The sequence below is a fragment of the Bison bison genome, unplaced genomic scaffold, assembly GCF_000754665.1.
Source record: "Bison bison bison isolate TAMUID 2011002044 unplaced genomic scaffold, Bison_UMD1.0 scf7180017864089, whole genome shotgun sequence".
Taxonomy (NCBI): domain Eukaryota; kingdom Metazoa; phylum Chordata; class Mammalia; order Artiodactyla; family Bovidae; genus Bison; species Bison bison.
In genome coordinates, this window is record NW_011494661.1 from 3,267,759 (window position 1) to 3,285,265 (window position 17,507).

General features: G+C 37.2%; 1 protein-coding gene across 5 annotated transcripts in view; it reads right to left on the reverse strand.

Moving 5' to 3' along the window:
- The window catches only part of CADPS2 (Ca++-dependent secretion activator 2), a 375,512-nt gene that overhangs the window by 132,660 nt on the left and 225,345 nt on the right, over positions 1 to 17,507 (reverse strand). For all 5 annotated transcript variants that reach the window (XM_010838081.1, XM_010838080.1, XM_010838082.1 and 2 more), the window contains exons 12-13: positions 13,840 to 13,941; positions 2,441 to 2,504 (exon numbers count right to left, since the gene is read on the reverse strand). In XM_010838081.1, coding sequence (XP_010836383.1) covers positions 2,441 to 2,504; positions 13,840 to 13,941 — 166 coding nt within the window. The remainder of the gene's footprint in view (positions 1 to 2,440; positions 2,505 to 13,839; positions 13,942 to 17,507) is intronic.

A 17,507-nucleotide genomic window follows, 5' to 3' on the forward strand; every position in this document is an offset into this window, starting at 1 on the left:
AACTGATTACTTTCCTAAATTATTATTATGGGTTCCTAAATTATACTTTTAGATTTTCCATTTACAAGTATTACTGTTGGCAAATGGAAAATGCAATTATATACAGAATTCAAAATATAACTCAGTTAAGTACTTTTATAATGACTCCTTGACAGTTTTCCTTAAAACTTTCCTAGTGATAAAAAAACTGCTTACAGTAAGTTTTAATTATACAATTAGTCAAACTCTATCTTCCCTATAAGTAATGTGATTTTTCTTGCTTTGCTTCCATTCAAATTCTACAAGATACAGGTATAGCAAAATCTTAACATAAAGAAGACAATACTTTTGTAAATGTTCTTATTACTCTATCAGTTTTTCACTTTGAAAAAAATATTAAAAGAACATGAAGACATCCATTTCATGCTTCATTATATCATTCTATTTTGACCAGCCTCGGCACTAAGGATTTTCTAATCTCAAATTCATTCAATTATTCTAGCACTGGTGACCCTTGACAACACGTTTTCATCTTGTCAGGCAAGGTTTCCTTCTTAAAACAGCAAATTTTATCACTTAAAACTTCCCTTTCCTATCAAATTAAAATTTCTTCATATTCTCATATTAAAAATTTTTAACACACTGACATATATTCGGCACTTTAACTAGAACTGCACATTAGACTCTTTATTACCACACAGAAAAAAATCCTTCTGCCTACAGTTAAAGCATTAACAGGCACTATTCTTTTTAATGTGATAACTACTAAAATTTAAGATTAGACTTTACTATTAGACTTTCCCCATGGTGCCAAGCTTTCAAATAACAGTAACAGCTTTAAAATGTTAAAATCAGGCAGTATTTCATAGTATCTAGAAGCTGGACACTGTCTGAGGTGTGTGTGGGGAAACTGAATCTCCTTTCCTGGAGAAGTACAGAGAAAGGACTGGCAAGTGCAAAAGAGAGGCATAGCATATGTTTCATGCTTCCTCCCCATGTTTATTCAAGGCATTGTAAGTATCAACAATTCACACACATATTTTATTTTTCTAAGATGTCAGTAAGTACAGACATGAAAATGAAGAAATAGCCCTTACCATTTCCTCAATTCAGTAAGAGACATGATCAGTTACTATAATTGAAATAAAGGTCACTGTTCATTCTGCCACCTGTCAGTGTAGGGCATGAGGGCATCTCTGCTATTACTAACTCTTCCCTGCTGGGGGAAGGACAATAGCTCTGCCATGGAAACCAGCACATAGCCAGGCTGCGCTGGGTACCCAGGATGGGATGCCGTTCTAAAATCCAAAGCTGCCTTTAAAGACTTTTGCCTCATCAACAATACCTTAATGCATAGGATGAAATGAAAACTATGAAAAGTCTGAGTTACATGCAACTTTTAATATTATAAACATTCTAGTAAAATAATTATGACAATAATATTCACAGTGATCAAGGATAAGACAGAGATAGATAGATAGAAACACTGATCTGTACTCCAAAGATCTCACTTCAGTCATCAGTTCTAGCTCTCCTCTCCTAAACCCTTAAATCACTGAACACTGTCTCCCCTTTTTGCTTTTTCAGAGAGGTGCGAATAAATAATGCATTACCTGGAATTCCTTGAGCAGAAAAATCAGTAAGAACAAGTGCTCTGAAGTCAACAAATCAAGACTAGAATAATCAAATCATGAGACAGAGATGATCGCTAGATATACTTTTTAATATGGATAAGGAATAAAACTTGTCCACATTACTCAACTGCTAGTTTCCAACTAGCATGTGAATAGTTTTATAGATAGATGAAATGATATTTCCCTTTCTCACCTAATCTACCACAAAAAAAAAAGCAGTGGAGAATATACTTCCATTAATAAATGATTTTTAACATGGACATAAAGCCTTATTTGCTGTTTACTTTTCATATATAATTTCATGACTTCTATGATCATCAATTTCTGTCATTTGTGAGTTCACTCAAAGTAACACATAAACTGAATTGAAATAAATTTTGAGACAAATTGAGAATGAAAGAAATGATATGTGTGTGAATATTAAATGCTGAGAACTCTTACAGATATGAGGAATATGACAGGTAGGAGTACAAATAAGGGGGGATAATATAAGACAACTGTGAAGTTTGAGAAACAGATGATTATATTAAGCTGAAATAAAAAATGACTATATTTCCTGAGGGGGGGGGAAGAGGTGGGAAAAATGGATATTACCAAAAGGATGCTATAAACTCAGGATGGCAGTGGTGTAGGCTTCAGAAAGGTTTTGGAGAAGAAAAGGAGGATATAGAAGAATTTGAATGTAGTAAGAAAAAGTGATAAACTGATAAAACGCAACAAACGTAGAAGATATCACACTCCTAAGGAATGGGGCCCGCGGCCTAGTTCAGTAACTATACAGCCTTTGAGAAGGCAAATAGTACTTACAGAGTCATGTTCAAACATACCCTTTCAAGCAATGAAAGTGTAGCTTTCAGCGCACCCTCAGGTCGTCCAAAGGGAAAACAGTATCTTTTAAAAAAGGAGGAACAAAAGAGTCAAACATGTAATATCCAAAAATGCTTAATAATGCCCTTTTCGATTACTTGGCATTATTGGACAACAGTAAAACACGGTTAAAAGGGCACTGACCCATGCAGGAAATTTTTAACTGCTGAAATTTATATAGTCCCATGATTTAAATGTCTTAAAACGGTAAAGGTATAAACTGTGATGAAAAAGATTCTCAAGTTTCGGTGATACAGGTACATTGAAAAATATGGTAATCAAAGCGGAATCCCTAAGGTCCTATAAAGGAAACTTAAAATGCATTTCCTTCTAATTTCTTGTTTAAGTTCTGTTATTCAAATTCTGTGATAAAATAAAATGATTTCCCCCACTTCCTTGTGTATTTATGTGTGATTTTAAGATGGAAACCCACACCACATATCTAACTTCTGTGGGAAGCAAGGTCCCAGCTCCCCACCTTTCCTCGTATTTACCAGTCTTCGCTGGTGTCACTGCATCGTCCCCCCACCCCACCCCTCCCGCCTTCTGCAGCTCTTTTGCCAGAAGTCATTTATCCAAAGTATTTCTAGTCCCATGTAATCCTCATACACATGGATAACTGGAGGGCAGGCCACGTGGATATTCTGAAATGAGGGTCGGAGCTGGGAGGGTGCATGGGCTCCTCATAAGTCAGCTGCCACATGGTAGGGTCAGGTTTACTGCTTTTTACAAGGGGTCCCTCTTAGGGTCACTTTCCACTTAGAGAGCACAGAATGTCAGCCATTTCATCCTGCAGGAGCGCCTCCTTCCTTGATCTCTTCCACTCATCCACCCACCCCCGCGCCCCTCCCCACTGCCCCGCCTCAAGATCAAGTGCTTGAGGCAGCTGGGCTATTGTGGCACCATTTTGCTCTGACTTAGACACCTTCAAACTAATAACTTGGAAAGTTTACCCATTTCCATGTCTTTTGCCATTCATTACCCAAGGGCTCAGTAGACATATTTTCTAAGGCATAAGTATCATGGGAATGATTTTTCACACTGTAATTTGAAGAGGTTTCCCTCCAAAGCACACATAGTTTAAACTCAAGTTCTTTTACTGGACCCAAATTTTACACGGAAAGACTGATTCCTCACAAAGCAGTAGTTGAATTTATATTCAGATTAGGTTTTAGTTTTGTGAAACTTTCATTGGTGTCAGATAAGTGCAAATAAGTGTCATATAAATCTAGCCACTCACATTTCTCTTTAGAATACTGTGCATCATTTCATTTACTGTTAAAATTTTCCTTCATTTAATCTTGCCTCTCTGCATCCTCTTAACCCTTTGCCCCACCCATACATAAAAAATATCACCAATTTATTTTGACAGAGTTCCCTGCCCCCCACTCCCACCCCACTGGTGCTTTTCTTTTGAGTATTAGCAAACTAGGAAAGTAGCTTTAGTCATTTTGTATACCATAAACCTTAATCCATGTTTAAATAAAACACAAATTGGGTTCTTGTAGTCCCCTCCTCCTGCTTAAAATCTTTTCAGTATATTTGCATAATCCACCCATTGTCTTTCCTATTGTTTATTTCCATTAACCTGTGGGTGACACATTTTATGAATGGAATGTTACTGATCCGAAGATTACATTTAGCATTTCAGGGCTCTGAGGTCCCACTGGGTATGTTCTGAATTAGCATTAGCTGCCCATGATGTGTAAATAATTTAACACATTTACAGAGTACAAGTAATCCTGAATCAATAAAATACAGAAAATAACCATACAGAAGCTTAATTAATCCTCACAAAACAAGTTTGAAAAGAAGGGAATCATTTTGTTCTGCTTTTCAGGATAAATATTTTGGGTTTTTACCACTTTGATAGCTCTCTAATAGCTAAGCAAAGTGAAAAACACTCAATTATCAAATAAAATTCAACCAAGTTTAATACTTAATCTGAATAAATTAAAGTCACCCTGATTTTCACTTTAGTCAATTAATTACACAGATAAATGAGCCTGCATAGATCTGCCCAATGATTAAACTATTTCTTTTCTTTGAATTTTAAATTAAAAATTTAAATACAGTATCTATTTTTATAAAAGTTACATATGCACATAGCCTAAAAGGAAACTTCTTCTAAGGGGATTTTTATGAAAAACCTGTTTTTGTCAGTTCCATCCCACTTTTCAAGTAATTTCTCTAGGAAAACATGTTCTAAACTTTTAGCTGATTCTTTTGGTATTTAAATGTCATATCCCTGACCTACATGAAAACATTTCAAATTTTTAATTTTCCAGTTTTAGATAGTATCCTACTAACTTTCCACAATGAGAGAGAAGTACTTAACTTAAAAAAATAGATTTTAGAGGTATAAGTGATATAGAATGAACTACACATATTTATAAAGTATTCAATTTGATAAATTTTGACAATATGTATGCATGGCATACATGTGTGAACCCATCATGACAACAAATGCAATATTCATATTCATGACCCCCAACGTTTCCTTCCAACACCTGGGGCCCAGGCAACTGCTCATTTACTGTCATTTAGTTTATATTTTCTGTAATTCCACTTTAAGAAAAATCATACAGTATGAACTTTTTTAGGTCTGATTTCTCTCAGCTGTTTTGATATCCTTTCATGCTATTGCAATGCATCAACATTTCATTCCTTTTCATTTCTCAGAAGTAATCTAATACTTTTTTTTATCCATTCTTTGTTGATGGTCACCTGACTTGTTTCCATATTTGGCTATTATGAAAATGCTGGTATAAATATTCATATCAAAGTCTTTCTGTGGGTATATGCCATCACTTCTCTTGGGGAAGTACCTAAAAGTGGAATAGCTGGGTCATACCTTAGGTGTTTCATTTTTTAAAAATCATAAACTATCTTACAAAGTGAGTTGTATCATTTTATATTTCTATCAATCAGTGTGGCTTTAGGTTATAGTTCCCTAAAGAGTAATGATGTTGAGCATATTTTTATGCCTTTTCACCATCATACATCTTCAATGAAGTATCTGTCAAAACAACCTTCTATTGGGTTGTTGTATTTCTTATTGTTTTAAGAGTTATTTATGGGGAGTTCCCTGGTGACCGAGGAGTCTAGGCCTTTACTGCTGTGGCCTAGGTTCAATCCCTGGTCAGAGAACTGAAATTCTGCAAGTCATGTGGTGCAGCTTAAAAAAAAAAAGTGTTACATATTATTGGTAGAAGTCTTTTGAGGAATATGTATTGTATAAATATTTTCTCCCATTCTGAGATTCCCTTACAGCGTCTTTGGAAGATCAAAAGTTCTTAATGTTGATAAAATTCAAGGTAACATCTTTCCATTTATGAATCATTATTTCGGTCTTTCATTTAAGCATCTGTGCTTGGTCCAGTGACACAGATTTTGTTTTCTATGTCTATCCATCTTGAATTAAATTTTGGACCAAGTGTGAGCTATAGATCCAGGTTATTATTTTACATTGGGATATCCAATAGTCAGTTTCATGTGTTGAATAAAGTATACTTTGCAAATTATTTATACATTTGTTGAAAATCAACTGACCATATGTATGTGAGTCTATTACTGGACTCTACACATTAATTATTGATTTTTGAGTACACAGTCTTGCCTTGCTTTTGAACAAAGGTGGAAAACATTCTCCTTTTCTACCATTAAGTATGATGTTAGTTGTAGGTTTCCCATGATGCCTTTAACAGCTTAAACATATGGCATGCGGTAACAATAATTATTTTAATACTGTTGTTCACTAATTCTATCTTCAGTGTCAGTTTCACTTTTGCTTGTATTTATTCTCTTAATTGGTTGTATTTTACTATTTCTTTGTATGCTGAGAATGTTAGACTGGATGTTAGACACTGTTGCTTTACCATATTGGTGGCTGAAAACTTTTGTATTCCTTTAAATATTCTTGAATTTTGTTCTGGAAGGCAGTTAAATTACTTGAAAATAGTTTTATTATATGAATCTTGGTTTTAAACCTCCTTAGGAAAGACCATGACAGTGTTTATTCCAGGGCTAATTTTTTTTCCACTACTGAGGCAAAATCGTCTGTATTCTACCTGATGCTCATGATTTAGGCTTCTATTTTAGATACTAAAAACTGAAACTAGCCCTAGCTCTGTGTAAAGAAATCCCTTATAATCCTTTCCATAATTCTTTGTCCAACTTCGAACAGTTTCTTCACAGTGATGCACAGATCACTACTTACTTAGCTGAAGACTCCAGGGGGGCCCTCAGCAAATAGTTGCAAGTCTGTCTACTCTCTTCCTTTAGAGCTTTGAGTTGAAAACTCTGGTTGCCTTACACTTCCTGGACTCTCAGCTCTATCTTCTCAAGTCAGGGTGTCACTGGGATCTGCCCAGATTCCTCCTTCCTGGATCATAATCTAGAAACACTGACTTGGTAGTGAAAGTCTCTCAGTCGTGTTCTACTCTTTGTGACCCCATGGACTATACAGTCCATGGAATTCTCCAGGCCAGAATACTAGAGTGGGTTCAGTTCAGTTCAGTTGCTCAGTGGTGTCCGACTTTTTGCAACCCCATGAACTGCAGCACTCCAGGCCTCCCTGTCCATCACCAACTCCTGGAGTCCACCCAAACCCATGTCCATTGAGTCAGTGATGCCATCCAACCACTTCATCCTCTGTCGTCCCCTTCTCCTCCTGCCCTCAATCTTTCCCAGTGTCAAGGTCTTTTCCAATGAGTCAGCTCTTCTTATCAGGTGGCCAAACTTTTGGACTTTCAGCTTCAACATCGGTCCTTCCAATGAACACCCAAGACTGATCTCCTTTAGGATGGACTGGTTGGATCTCCTCATAGTCCAAGGGACTCTCAAGAGTCTTCTCCAACACCACAGTTCAAAAGCATCAATTCTTCTGCACTCAGCTTTCTTTATAGTGCAACTCTCACATCCATACATGACCACTAAGGTAGGTAGCCTCTCCCTTTTCCAGGGGATCTTTTCAACCCAGGGATCAAACCCAGGTCTCCCACATTGCAGGTGGATTCTTCACCAGCTGAGTCACAAGGGAAGTCCATGTAGCTAGGGCAATTAAGGGGCCTCTTCATTGTCTCCCATCTGTTAGGAATCATTGTTATTCATTGTCTTCTATTTACTAGCTTGAAAAGCATTTTTTCCCCCACATATTTTGTCTTTAAAAAAGTTTCAGGTGGAAGGTAAATATCATCCCATTATTCCATCTTGGATGTAAAGTTGCTTTTTTTAAAGACTACTTTGTACCATCCTAAACATAATTTCGGTTCCTCCTACCCTTCTGGTGCAGTTACATCATTTCTGTGGGTTAGATCTAAATTCACTATCTATGTTAATTACATAAATGTCCTAGATAACTGAGATGTATTTAATATGATTACTTTCTATGTGCCACTATTTTGTTTATAGTTAATACTTTGCTAAATTTGTCTCTTTTAATTTTGTTTTTATATACTTAGTCTAATACAACTTCTCTCGTCATGTTAAAATATCTCCATGGTCTGTCACTTTCACCTACTTGAAGAATCTTCTGACCTGCTCTGGTCAGAACTATTTTCTTTCTAGGCCCAACTCCACTTTGGGAGCCTCTACTAGCTACCACTATGAAGATTCCTTCCTCTCTCACATTGATTTCGTGTTGCAGGCATCTTAATTCTCCCTCTTTGTCTTCTCCTTTATCTTGGTAAATTTCATTATCCAGAAAGGGAATATGGGAAGCACATGTTTTCAAAGTATCATTATTTTATGATATCCTGAAAATATCATTATCCTACCACTACCCTTAATGGCTTCCCTGGTGGCTCAGACAGTAAAACTTCTGCCTACAATGCGGGAGATCCGGGTTTGATCCCTGAGTGGGGAAGATCCCCTGGAGAAGGAAATGGCAACCCACTCCAGTGTTCTTGCCTGGAAAATCCCATGGACAAAGGAGCCTGGTAGGCTACAGTCCATGGGGTGGCAAAGAGTTGAACATGACTGAGCAACTTCACTTTCTTTTTTTCTTTCTACCCTTAATGGAGACATTTACTAGTATAGAATTTTAGGCTGGAAATAATTTTTTTCTCAAAATTGTGAAGTCACTGATGAATTGCTTTCTGAATATCAGTACTGCTCCTCCCATCAAAATGAAAGATAAAGAAAAGGATCATTTAAAAAAATCTGTTCACTGCTTGGCACATGGTAGGCTTTAATAAGTTACTGTATGTGTCAATGTAATTTTTTAAGTTATCATATAAGATGTTAATTTTAGGTGAACCTGGGAGATGCATATCTTTCTGTGCTCTCTTTGCAATATTTCTATAAATATAATTTCAAAATAAAATATGAAATAAATGTACAAAACAAACAAAAAACTGTTGTAGAAGAAATCAGTGTTGAGGAGTAATTTTGATTCTTGATTTTTTTGTGCTTTGGGATCCCCACTTTTATGTCCAAGATTGTGAAAATTCCTAAGAACATACTCTAATGAGTGTCTATTTTAATTCATTGTGCTTGGTACTCAATGAACTCTTTTAACCTGAAAACTTATGTCTCTTAATTCTGGAAAATTGTTTTGAATAACTTTACTGATAATTTCCTACCTTCAGCCTTAACTGTTTCTGGAATTCCTATTATTTATGATGATGAAATCATGGGAGAAATATTAATAACCTCAGATATGCAGATGACACCACCGTTATGGCAGAAAGTGAAGAACTAAAGAGCCTCTTGATGAAAGTGAAAGAGGAGAGTGAAAAATTTGGCTTAAAGTTCAACATTCAGAAAACTAAGATCATGGCATCCAGTCCCATCACTTCATGGCAAGTAGATGGGGAAACAGTGGCTGACTTTATTTTTCTGGGCTCCAAAATTACTGCAGATGGTGACTGCAGCCATGGAATTAAAAGACACTCCTTGGAAGAAAAGTTATGACCAAACTACACAGCATATTAAAAAACAGAGACATTACTTTGTCAACAAAGATCCGCTTAGTCAGGCTATGGTTTTTCCAGTGGTCATGTATGGATGTGAGAGTTGCACTAAAAAGAAAGCGGAGTACCGAAGAACTGATGCTTTTGAACTGTGGTGTTGGAGAAGACTCTTGAGGATCCCTTGGACTGCAAGGAGATCCAACCAGTCCATCCTAAAGGAGATCAGTCCTGGGTGTTCATTGGAAGGACCGATGTTGAAGCTGAAAGTCCAAAAGTTTGGCCACCTGATAAGAAGAGCTGACTCATTGGAAAAGACCTTGACGCTGGGAAAGATTGAGGGCAGGAGGAGAAGGGGACCACAGAGGATGAGATGGTTGGATGGCATCACTGACTCAATGGACATGGGTTTGGGTGGACTCCAGGAGCTGGTGATGGACAGGGAGGCCTGGCATGCTGCAGTTCATGCGGTTGCAAAAAGTCGGACACCACTGAGCAACTGAACTGAACTGAATGATAATGAAATGCCTAAGCAGATGCTTCATTTTTCCTGTCTTTGTAGAGCTGTCCCTCAGTATCTGTGGGGGATTGATTCCAGGACCCCCATGGATGTTAAAATCCACAGATACTCAATTCCTTTATGTAAAATGGTGCAGTACAATTGGCCCTGTATACATGCAGATTCAGCTAATCCAAATCGATCCAGCCAGGGATGTGAAACCTGAGGACAGGAAGGGCCAACTCTTTTCCTATTTTCCTATCCTTCTCACTCTCCTACTTTTTGGAAGGTTTCATTAACTTAATTTCTCAACAGCGTGTACGTATTGTTTGTGCCATCTGCATCAATTTCTAACAGCTCTTATTTTTCCCTAAGATTTTTTTTAAATCTTGTTTTTGTTTCATAAACACTCTATCTTCTCAAATCTCTCCAAATGTATTAATAATAGATTCCCACCACCTCCTCCACCATTTTTTCCCCCATATAGTCTGTTTTTTTTCCCAAGTTGCTGTTTTGTATTACTTGTTTGGGCTTTGAGTCCTACAGTAAATGCTTTCCTCAAATATCTGAAGCCTTACCTTGGCTGTCTGATCATTTTCAAAACTGCATTACTAAATAACTGAACAGAAGCTATACACACCTAGGTAGGTATGTGTTGACTATGGTCTTTGCTGACAGGGACTAGAGCTGAGCTGTTTTGTGGGAGTCTTTATTTTTCACAGCTTTAGGTCTTTTCTCTCGGGCTAGTCAGAGTCCCAGGGGAAGACACTTAGAATATGTATGGAAGGTGTAAGCCTGTTTGCCTGCCTGCCAGCATTTTGGGTGCCAAGTGCGTGAGGTTGAAGGAGAAGGCTGTGATTCTCAAATTTCAGAATAAACATTTATTTAATCCCCACGTTTCTATATAATCCCGAACTCCAACTGCGCCTGTTCCTCCCCTCCTCCACCTCACCCCAGGTACCCTCTAATTTTACCCTCTCTAGGGAAAAAACCTGCAGTGCTCTGCTAGGGAAGGGGAGGGGCAGCAGCCTAGCTGATGAGTTAGAAAAGAGATCTGGGGATCTAAGTGTCTTAAGCAGATTTACAGCAAATCGTCCTACTCTTAATTTCCAGGAGGGTTTACAACTGGCAGTTCCAAATGTTTTGGCGATTGTATGACATAAATTAGATTGCTTCTTTCTTTTTCCTTACTTGCAGTTTATGATCCAGTTTTTCCTGGGTGGCTAAATTAGATACTACCCATTCATCTGACTTCCACATTTTAAACTTTTTTCCATTTTTTCCTCTTTTTACTCTTGTCTTTGTAGGTTTCTATCTTCTGAAAAATACTGTTCTGTTATTTTGGTTAGGTTCTGTTAGGAAGCTGAGCCAGACATGCATTTAACCTGCTGTCTTTAACCAGAAGTCCTGCATTTATGTTTAATTTAATTTGCCTTACTTTATCTGTGTCTTTGAAATTCATTTCTGAAACACAGTTGGGCCTGAATAAATTTTTTATGCAAGAGTTATTAATAGTACTCTGGTTACTTCTTTAGTGTGAGCTGATAAGTAATTTATGTTCTCTCTAAATTTTAATGTATTGATAAATGGCTAAGGAAGATCATTTGATAGAATCCTTAGGAAAATCTTCATGGATAATTTAAGTATGCTTCCAGATTTGTCTATATGGAAACCTAAAATTTCCTGTTTTATTTTAACCTCATTTCTTCTCATCCAGTTTTCTATGGACTCAGGAAAAACAAAACATAAAATTTATACAAACTCTACATATATCAAAAGGGAATATAAAAGTCAGCCCAAAGTATCTAGAGCAGTTTGGTTTAGCTCTTATCTTTAGTACATCAAAGAAATAAAAATGAAAAAGAATTCGAGTACATTTTTACAGACTTTACACAGAAAAGTAGAGAAATAAAACTGTAAGAGAGAGGAAATGAATACAATAAATGATGTGGACAATAGTCATTCTGCTGGCTCAGATGGTAAAGAATCTGCCTGCAATGCAGGAGACTTGGGTTTGATCCCTGGGTCAGGAAGATCCCCTGGAGAAGGAAATGCAACCCACTCCAGTATTCTTGTCTTGAAAAAATCTCATTGACAGAGGAGCCTGGCAGGCTATAATCCATGGGGTCGCAAAGAGTCGGACACAACTGAGCAACTGACACTTTCACACTTCACAACTCCTTTTGTGGTGGTAGGCTCCTGGGGGGCTGGTTCTGACCAGGCTGACTCAATCATGGTGGTCCCATCGCTTGTCAGTGAGTAAGCACCTAGTGGATGGGCTTCCTCTGGCCCCTGGGCTGGGTTAAGGACCAGGCCTATGACCTATCTGGGGCAAATGAGATATGAGAGGTGGTTTGCCAGGATCTTCTAAGGCAACTTTCCATCTTAAGAGAGAATCACAGAAAGAGAGAGCCTCTACTAGCTTCCTTTTAAACCTCCATGTATAAATGTGAGGTCAGGAATTCCTGGTCTTGCTACCCATCTAGGGCTAAAGCTACCCCATGAAAAAAGACAGCCATGTGAGAAACACAGAGAAATGGAGCCCTGGCTACTAACTTCAGCCTGTATTGAAGTTCACCTTATCTGAGAGCTGTGTGTAAGTGAACATATGCATCTATTTGTTTAAACCAATATGAGGTGGGATCTGTTACTTGCACATGGTCTACAAGTAACCATGGAGACTTATACAGCTCCTGATACAGATATTCAACTGAATGGTGAGCTGTGTCTCAATAATGCCAACAACAGAACAACTACATACTTTCATTAAATGACATACACAATGAATATAATGGTGTCTATACAACCTGAAAGATACTAATTTTGGCAGCAAATGCATAAATATCCTCTGCAAATGTGTTTGCTAATGTGAATTTATTGGCCTTTTGGACAGAATAATTCTCATAATTCTCCAATAATTCTGTCTCATGCATAGCATTTCTAAATACAGCACTTCCCAATTATCATGGGAAAGTAAATCTTCCCTTATTCACTTACCTTTAGTTGGTGGTACCAGCTCCAGCTGAAATCACTAATGCAGGGAAACAGATGGATAGTATATCCTATGATAACTTTTTCCTTCAGGATCATTTTAAAAAATCACAGAGTCTAAGCTTTTCATATTACAAATAAGGAAACTGAGACTCAGAGCAGCCATACACTGTTCACATGGTTAATACAGTGTTTTCAAACTGTTGAGGGCAATATTCACTAAATTTATTTTTCAATAAGTTCATATGAAATGATTCCAAATTACAGATCCACAACATGACAGATGGGCTATAAGATACAATACGTTGGCATGGCAGCATTTTACAGGATCTGATGATGAGAGTAATAGAAAAAGGCATAATTCTGTTTTTGGCCGTTAAGTTCTATTAAGCCCTCTATAATCAGGGAAAAAAAGGAATATTATCAAGGTATTTATCTTTCATCCTGCAAATATTTCTTAGTGTCAGTACTTCAGTTTTTTGACTGAGAAACGGTGCCAGGTGCACTGTGGTCCTTCTTCTCACAGAATGTAAATAAAAGGATAACTAAGGACTTAAGTCCATGTCCTTCCTAGGCGATGGGTGACGAGGGCATAGTACAGATGATGAACAATAAAAGACTTCAGGGTTTCCACTCTCTGTTGGAATAAATGAGAAAGTCTCCTTGCCTGGTGATGCAGGAGGAAGGGGTAAACAGCTTATGCAAAGCTGAGAAGACAGTGTGAGCGGAATGGATGTAGCAGGGGATGGGGGCTACCTAATGAGCTGCGGAAATTGAAAAGGCAGGCTGAGAAGGAGACCACAGATGGAGGAATGTGTAGATCATACCTTGCAAGCAATGGAGGAGAAGCTAACTGATAGTACTTGAGCGGTAGTAGAACAACATAATCCACATTTGTAGGAGATGAGAAGATTGAGTGAATTAAGCAAGCAAACACTTGTACTAATGGAGCACATACCTGAAATGGCTTATTTGATTCTCTAAAAGGGAAGAGAGTCTTTCCTTTATCTCCTCAAATCTCTCTTTTTCTTCCACGGAAACAGTTCCAATTCCATCAGGCCTGAAAAAAAAAGTAGAATCAGTAATTTTAGTGATAGAAAATGAATATATTTTATATTTTTCTACTTCCCTGAAAAATCAAAATAATAAAGGAAAATGCACATTGGCTCACAGTATACATAAAGCTTATTATGTCTACAGTGAAATTTTACTGGAGGTGTTTGCAGTCGTTTGCTCCATATTTTGACCTGGAATGAATGGAAGGCATTTATTCTCTTTTAGAGAGCCTTCAAGGCAAAGGATAACAATAAATAGTTTGCAGATCCAGAAAACAATAACTAGTCCTTGAGAATGGCAATGAAAAGTGTTTTATAGTGATACCAAACAGTTGACCAATTAAATATCCTGAATGGAATTATTATAAAGAATATATTGAACGTAAGCTAAAATGTCTTAACTGCTTCTCTTCCAAATAAAATTTGAGCTAATGTGAAATTAGAGATATACGGAAAAGACATTTTGGATACGTGTAGTGATTTACTGCTCTTTTTGTTTGTTTAAATATAAATTAAATATAAACACTTGAATGAAAACACACAAAGAAAGTCTACCTATGTTTCAAGATTTTTGTGCTTAACCAAATATGCTTATGAAATAAAGATGATGACCAAACAGAAGTATTCTTTTACTAAGAGATTAGAATTGAAAATATAAAATATACCTAACAGCATGGATTCAGAATTTATTCTGTATCAATTTAAGTATCTGGTAGTATAGCACTCATCTAAAATTTTCAATATGTGAATTTAACTGTCTTTGTTAAAAACAGAGAAAAAGATACAGGACTTCTGCATTAACTTTACATATTTATACAGTTCAACAAAATGAATCTTTCACATTTCTTAGCACCAATCATTCTTTGTCCAATTAACTTATTTTTTTAAGATTATATTTTTAATTTCCGAAGACTTATCATTTTAACTTACTATTTTAATGTTTATGTATAAAATAGGTAGAAGTGAGGATTATGAAAAATATGGATATTAAAAATAACTTTCCAACAAGATTTGTATTTGTTCTTCCAACTGTTTTCTACAAAAGGATCTATGCGTGTGTGTGTGCATTTTTGATACTTATAAACTAGTCAAGTAGGATAAAAGCAATTAATTCTAAGATTATACCTGAATCAGACTGGCTTAAAGACCTTCTATAAAAACAGCTATCAGTAAAGTCTGAGAATTTTTTTCTAAAACAGAGTAAATAATTATTTCAGAAAGTTGTATCCTGCTTGAATTTATGCTTTGAAAATATTACCTACAATTATATTTCATTCTGATCCATCGAAATGCAGTTTGAAAGTTAACTTAAAAAAAAAAAAAAAACTAATGGCAAAATATTGGTCTTTCAAAATTTTTAAGAAAGAAAAAAAGGAAGTCTGATTTTAAATTCTGGAGCAATGAACTATGAGCTAACCCCAATGGTTTATAATAATTTAACAATGGGTTTTTTCACATGTTTACTTTGGAGTTATTACCTATCGAGCAAATAACAGCACAAAACCCAGACTATAACCCAAGAATGACTATTATCAATGATCACAGATGTAGAACTGGAGAGTTTTATCTATATAATTCATTAATTTGGGAATTTGGGTAGACGAAAACTGTTACTTACATTATGCTATTATTAACACATAGCATAAAAACTCTTACCACCAAGTTGTAGGTGATTATTTCACTAAATACACTTATGTAAATGATGAAAAAGAGCAAAGCCCTTATCTTTTTTGTTCTGATGACTGACACAGCCCTTGATCTGGCTCTCTGACGGATGCCATGTGATTATATTTGAGTGACTTTTACTGTTTGTTTCAACTATCCAAGGAGACTAATCCACAGTGATAGTATACGTCATCAGGTGATATGAAACTTCACTGGGGCACATCGCCTACCTGATTGAATGGAGCCAGGGGTTCAGTAGGCAAAGAGTGAGAAAAGTTAGTCAGGGGGATGCTGCTTGTGTCATCTTCACTGAGATACAGACGGTTATTCATACTGAAGGGCTGTCATTTTACTGAGCTCATTACTAAATTAGGTACACATCTGATAGGTTAAATACATTTTATATTTTGGACCTGCTCTTATTCACATGTCCTTATTTTAGTGTATATGTCAGTGAGTGAAAGTCACTCAGTGGTGTCCAACTCTTTGCGATCCCATGGATTGTAGCCTGCCAGAATCCTCTGTAGATGGAATTCTCCAGGCAAGAATACTGGAGTGGGTAGCCATTCCCTTCTCCAGGGGAATCTTCCCAACCCAGGGATCAAACTCAGGTCTCCCACATTGCAAGTGGATTTTTAACCATCTGAGCCACCAGGGAAGCCCAAGAATGCTGGAGTGGGTAACCTATCCCTTCTCCAGGGGATCTTCCCAACCCAGGGATCAAACTGGGGTCTCCTGCACTGCAAGTGGATTCTTTACCATCTGAGCTACAAGTGAAGACCCAATATACCAGACTATGTATACACCAATATACCAGACTGTGTACTAAATATCCGGTATATGAAGTGACCTTCTATATCTAAAATATTGAGGCTAAATGGCAACTTTGCTGTAGTCAAGCCTTAAAGTAACAACTCCTTCTAAAATTATTCTTCCCAGGAAATGCAAATACTTCTGTGTCATTAATGTCTTGTCATTATTGTTATTAAAACAAACAAAGTAATGATCAATGCACTGGGTACTGTGCTGTTTAATATGTATAGTAACATAGGCTGAACACAGTAACCTTCTCTCTAGTCCCCACGAGAGGAGGCTATTGAGGCTCAGGGAGGTTAGGTGACTTCCTTAAGGTCACACAGCTTGTAAGGACAGGATCCTGGACTTGAACTAGGTCTCTTACATTCCAAATCCAGGGCTTTTAGTGCCCATGCATTATTGTCTTTCCTCTATTTTTTTTTTTTTTTTTTTTTGCTGCATCATGAGGCATGTGGGATCTTAGTTCCCCACCCAGGGATCGAACTTGTGCCTCCAGCAGTGGAAGCATGGATCCTTAACCACTGGACTTCCAGGGCAGTCCTTCCTCTATGTTTAAAAGAAAATACAGAGCAATAAGAGAAACCCCTAATAAAAAATGGAAGCTATATTTGAGAAGCAACAATGGTGGAACTTCTTTTCAGTTTCAGTTTCAGTTCAGTCGCTCAGTCGTGTCTGACTCTTTGTAACCCCATGAACTGCAGCACGCCAGGCCTCCCTGTCCGTTACCAACTTCCGGAATTTACCCAAACCCATGTCCATTGAGTCAGTGATGCCATCCAACCATCTCATCCTCTGTTGTCCCCTTCTTCTCCTGCCCTCAATCTTTCTCAGCATCAGGGTCTTTTCCAATGAGTCAGCTCTTTGCATCAGGTGGCCAAAGTATTGGAGTTTCAGTCTCAGCATCAGTCCTTCCAATGAATATTCAGGACTGATCTCCTTTAGGATGGACTCGTTGGATCTTCTTGCAGTCCAAGGGACTCTCAAGAGTCTTCTCTAACACCACAGTTCAAAAGCATCAATTCTTCAGTGCTCAGCCTTCTTCACAGTCCAACTCTCACATCCATACATAACCACTGGAAAAACCATAGCC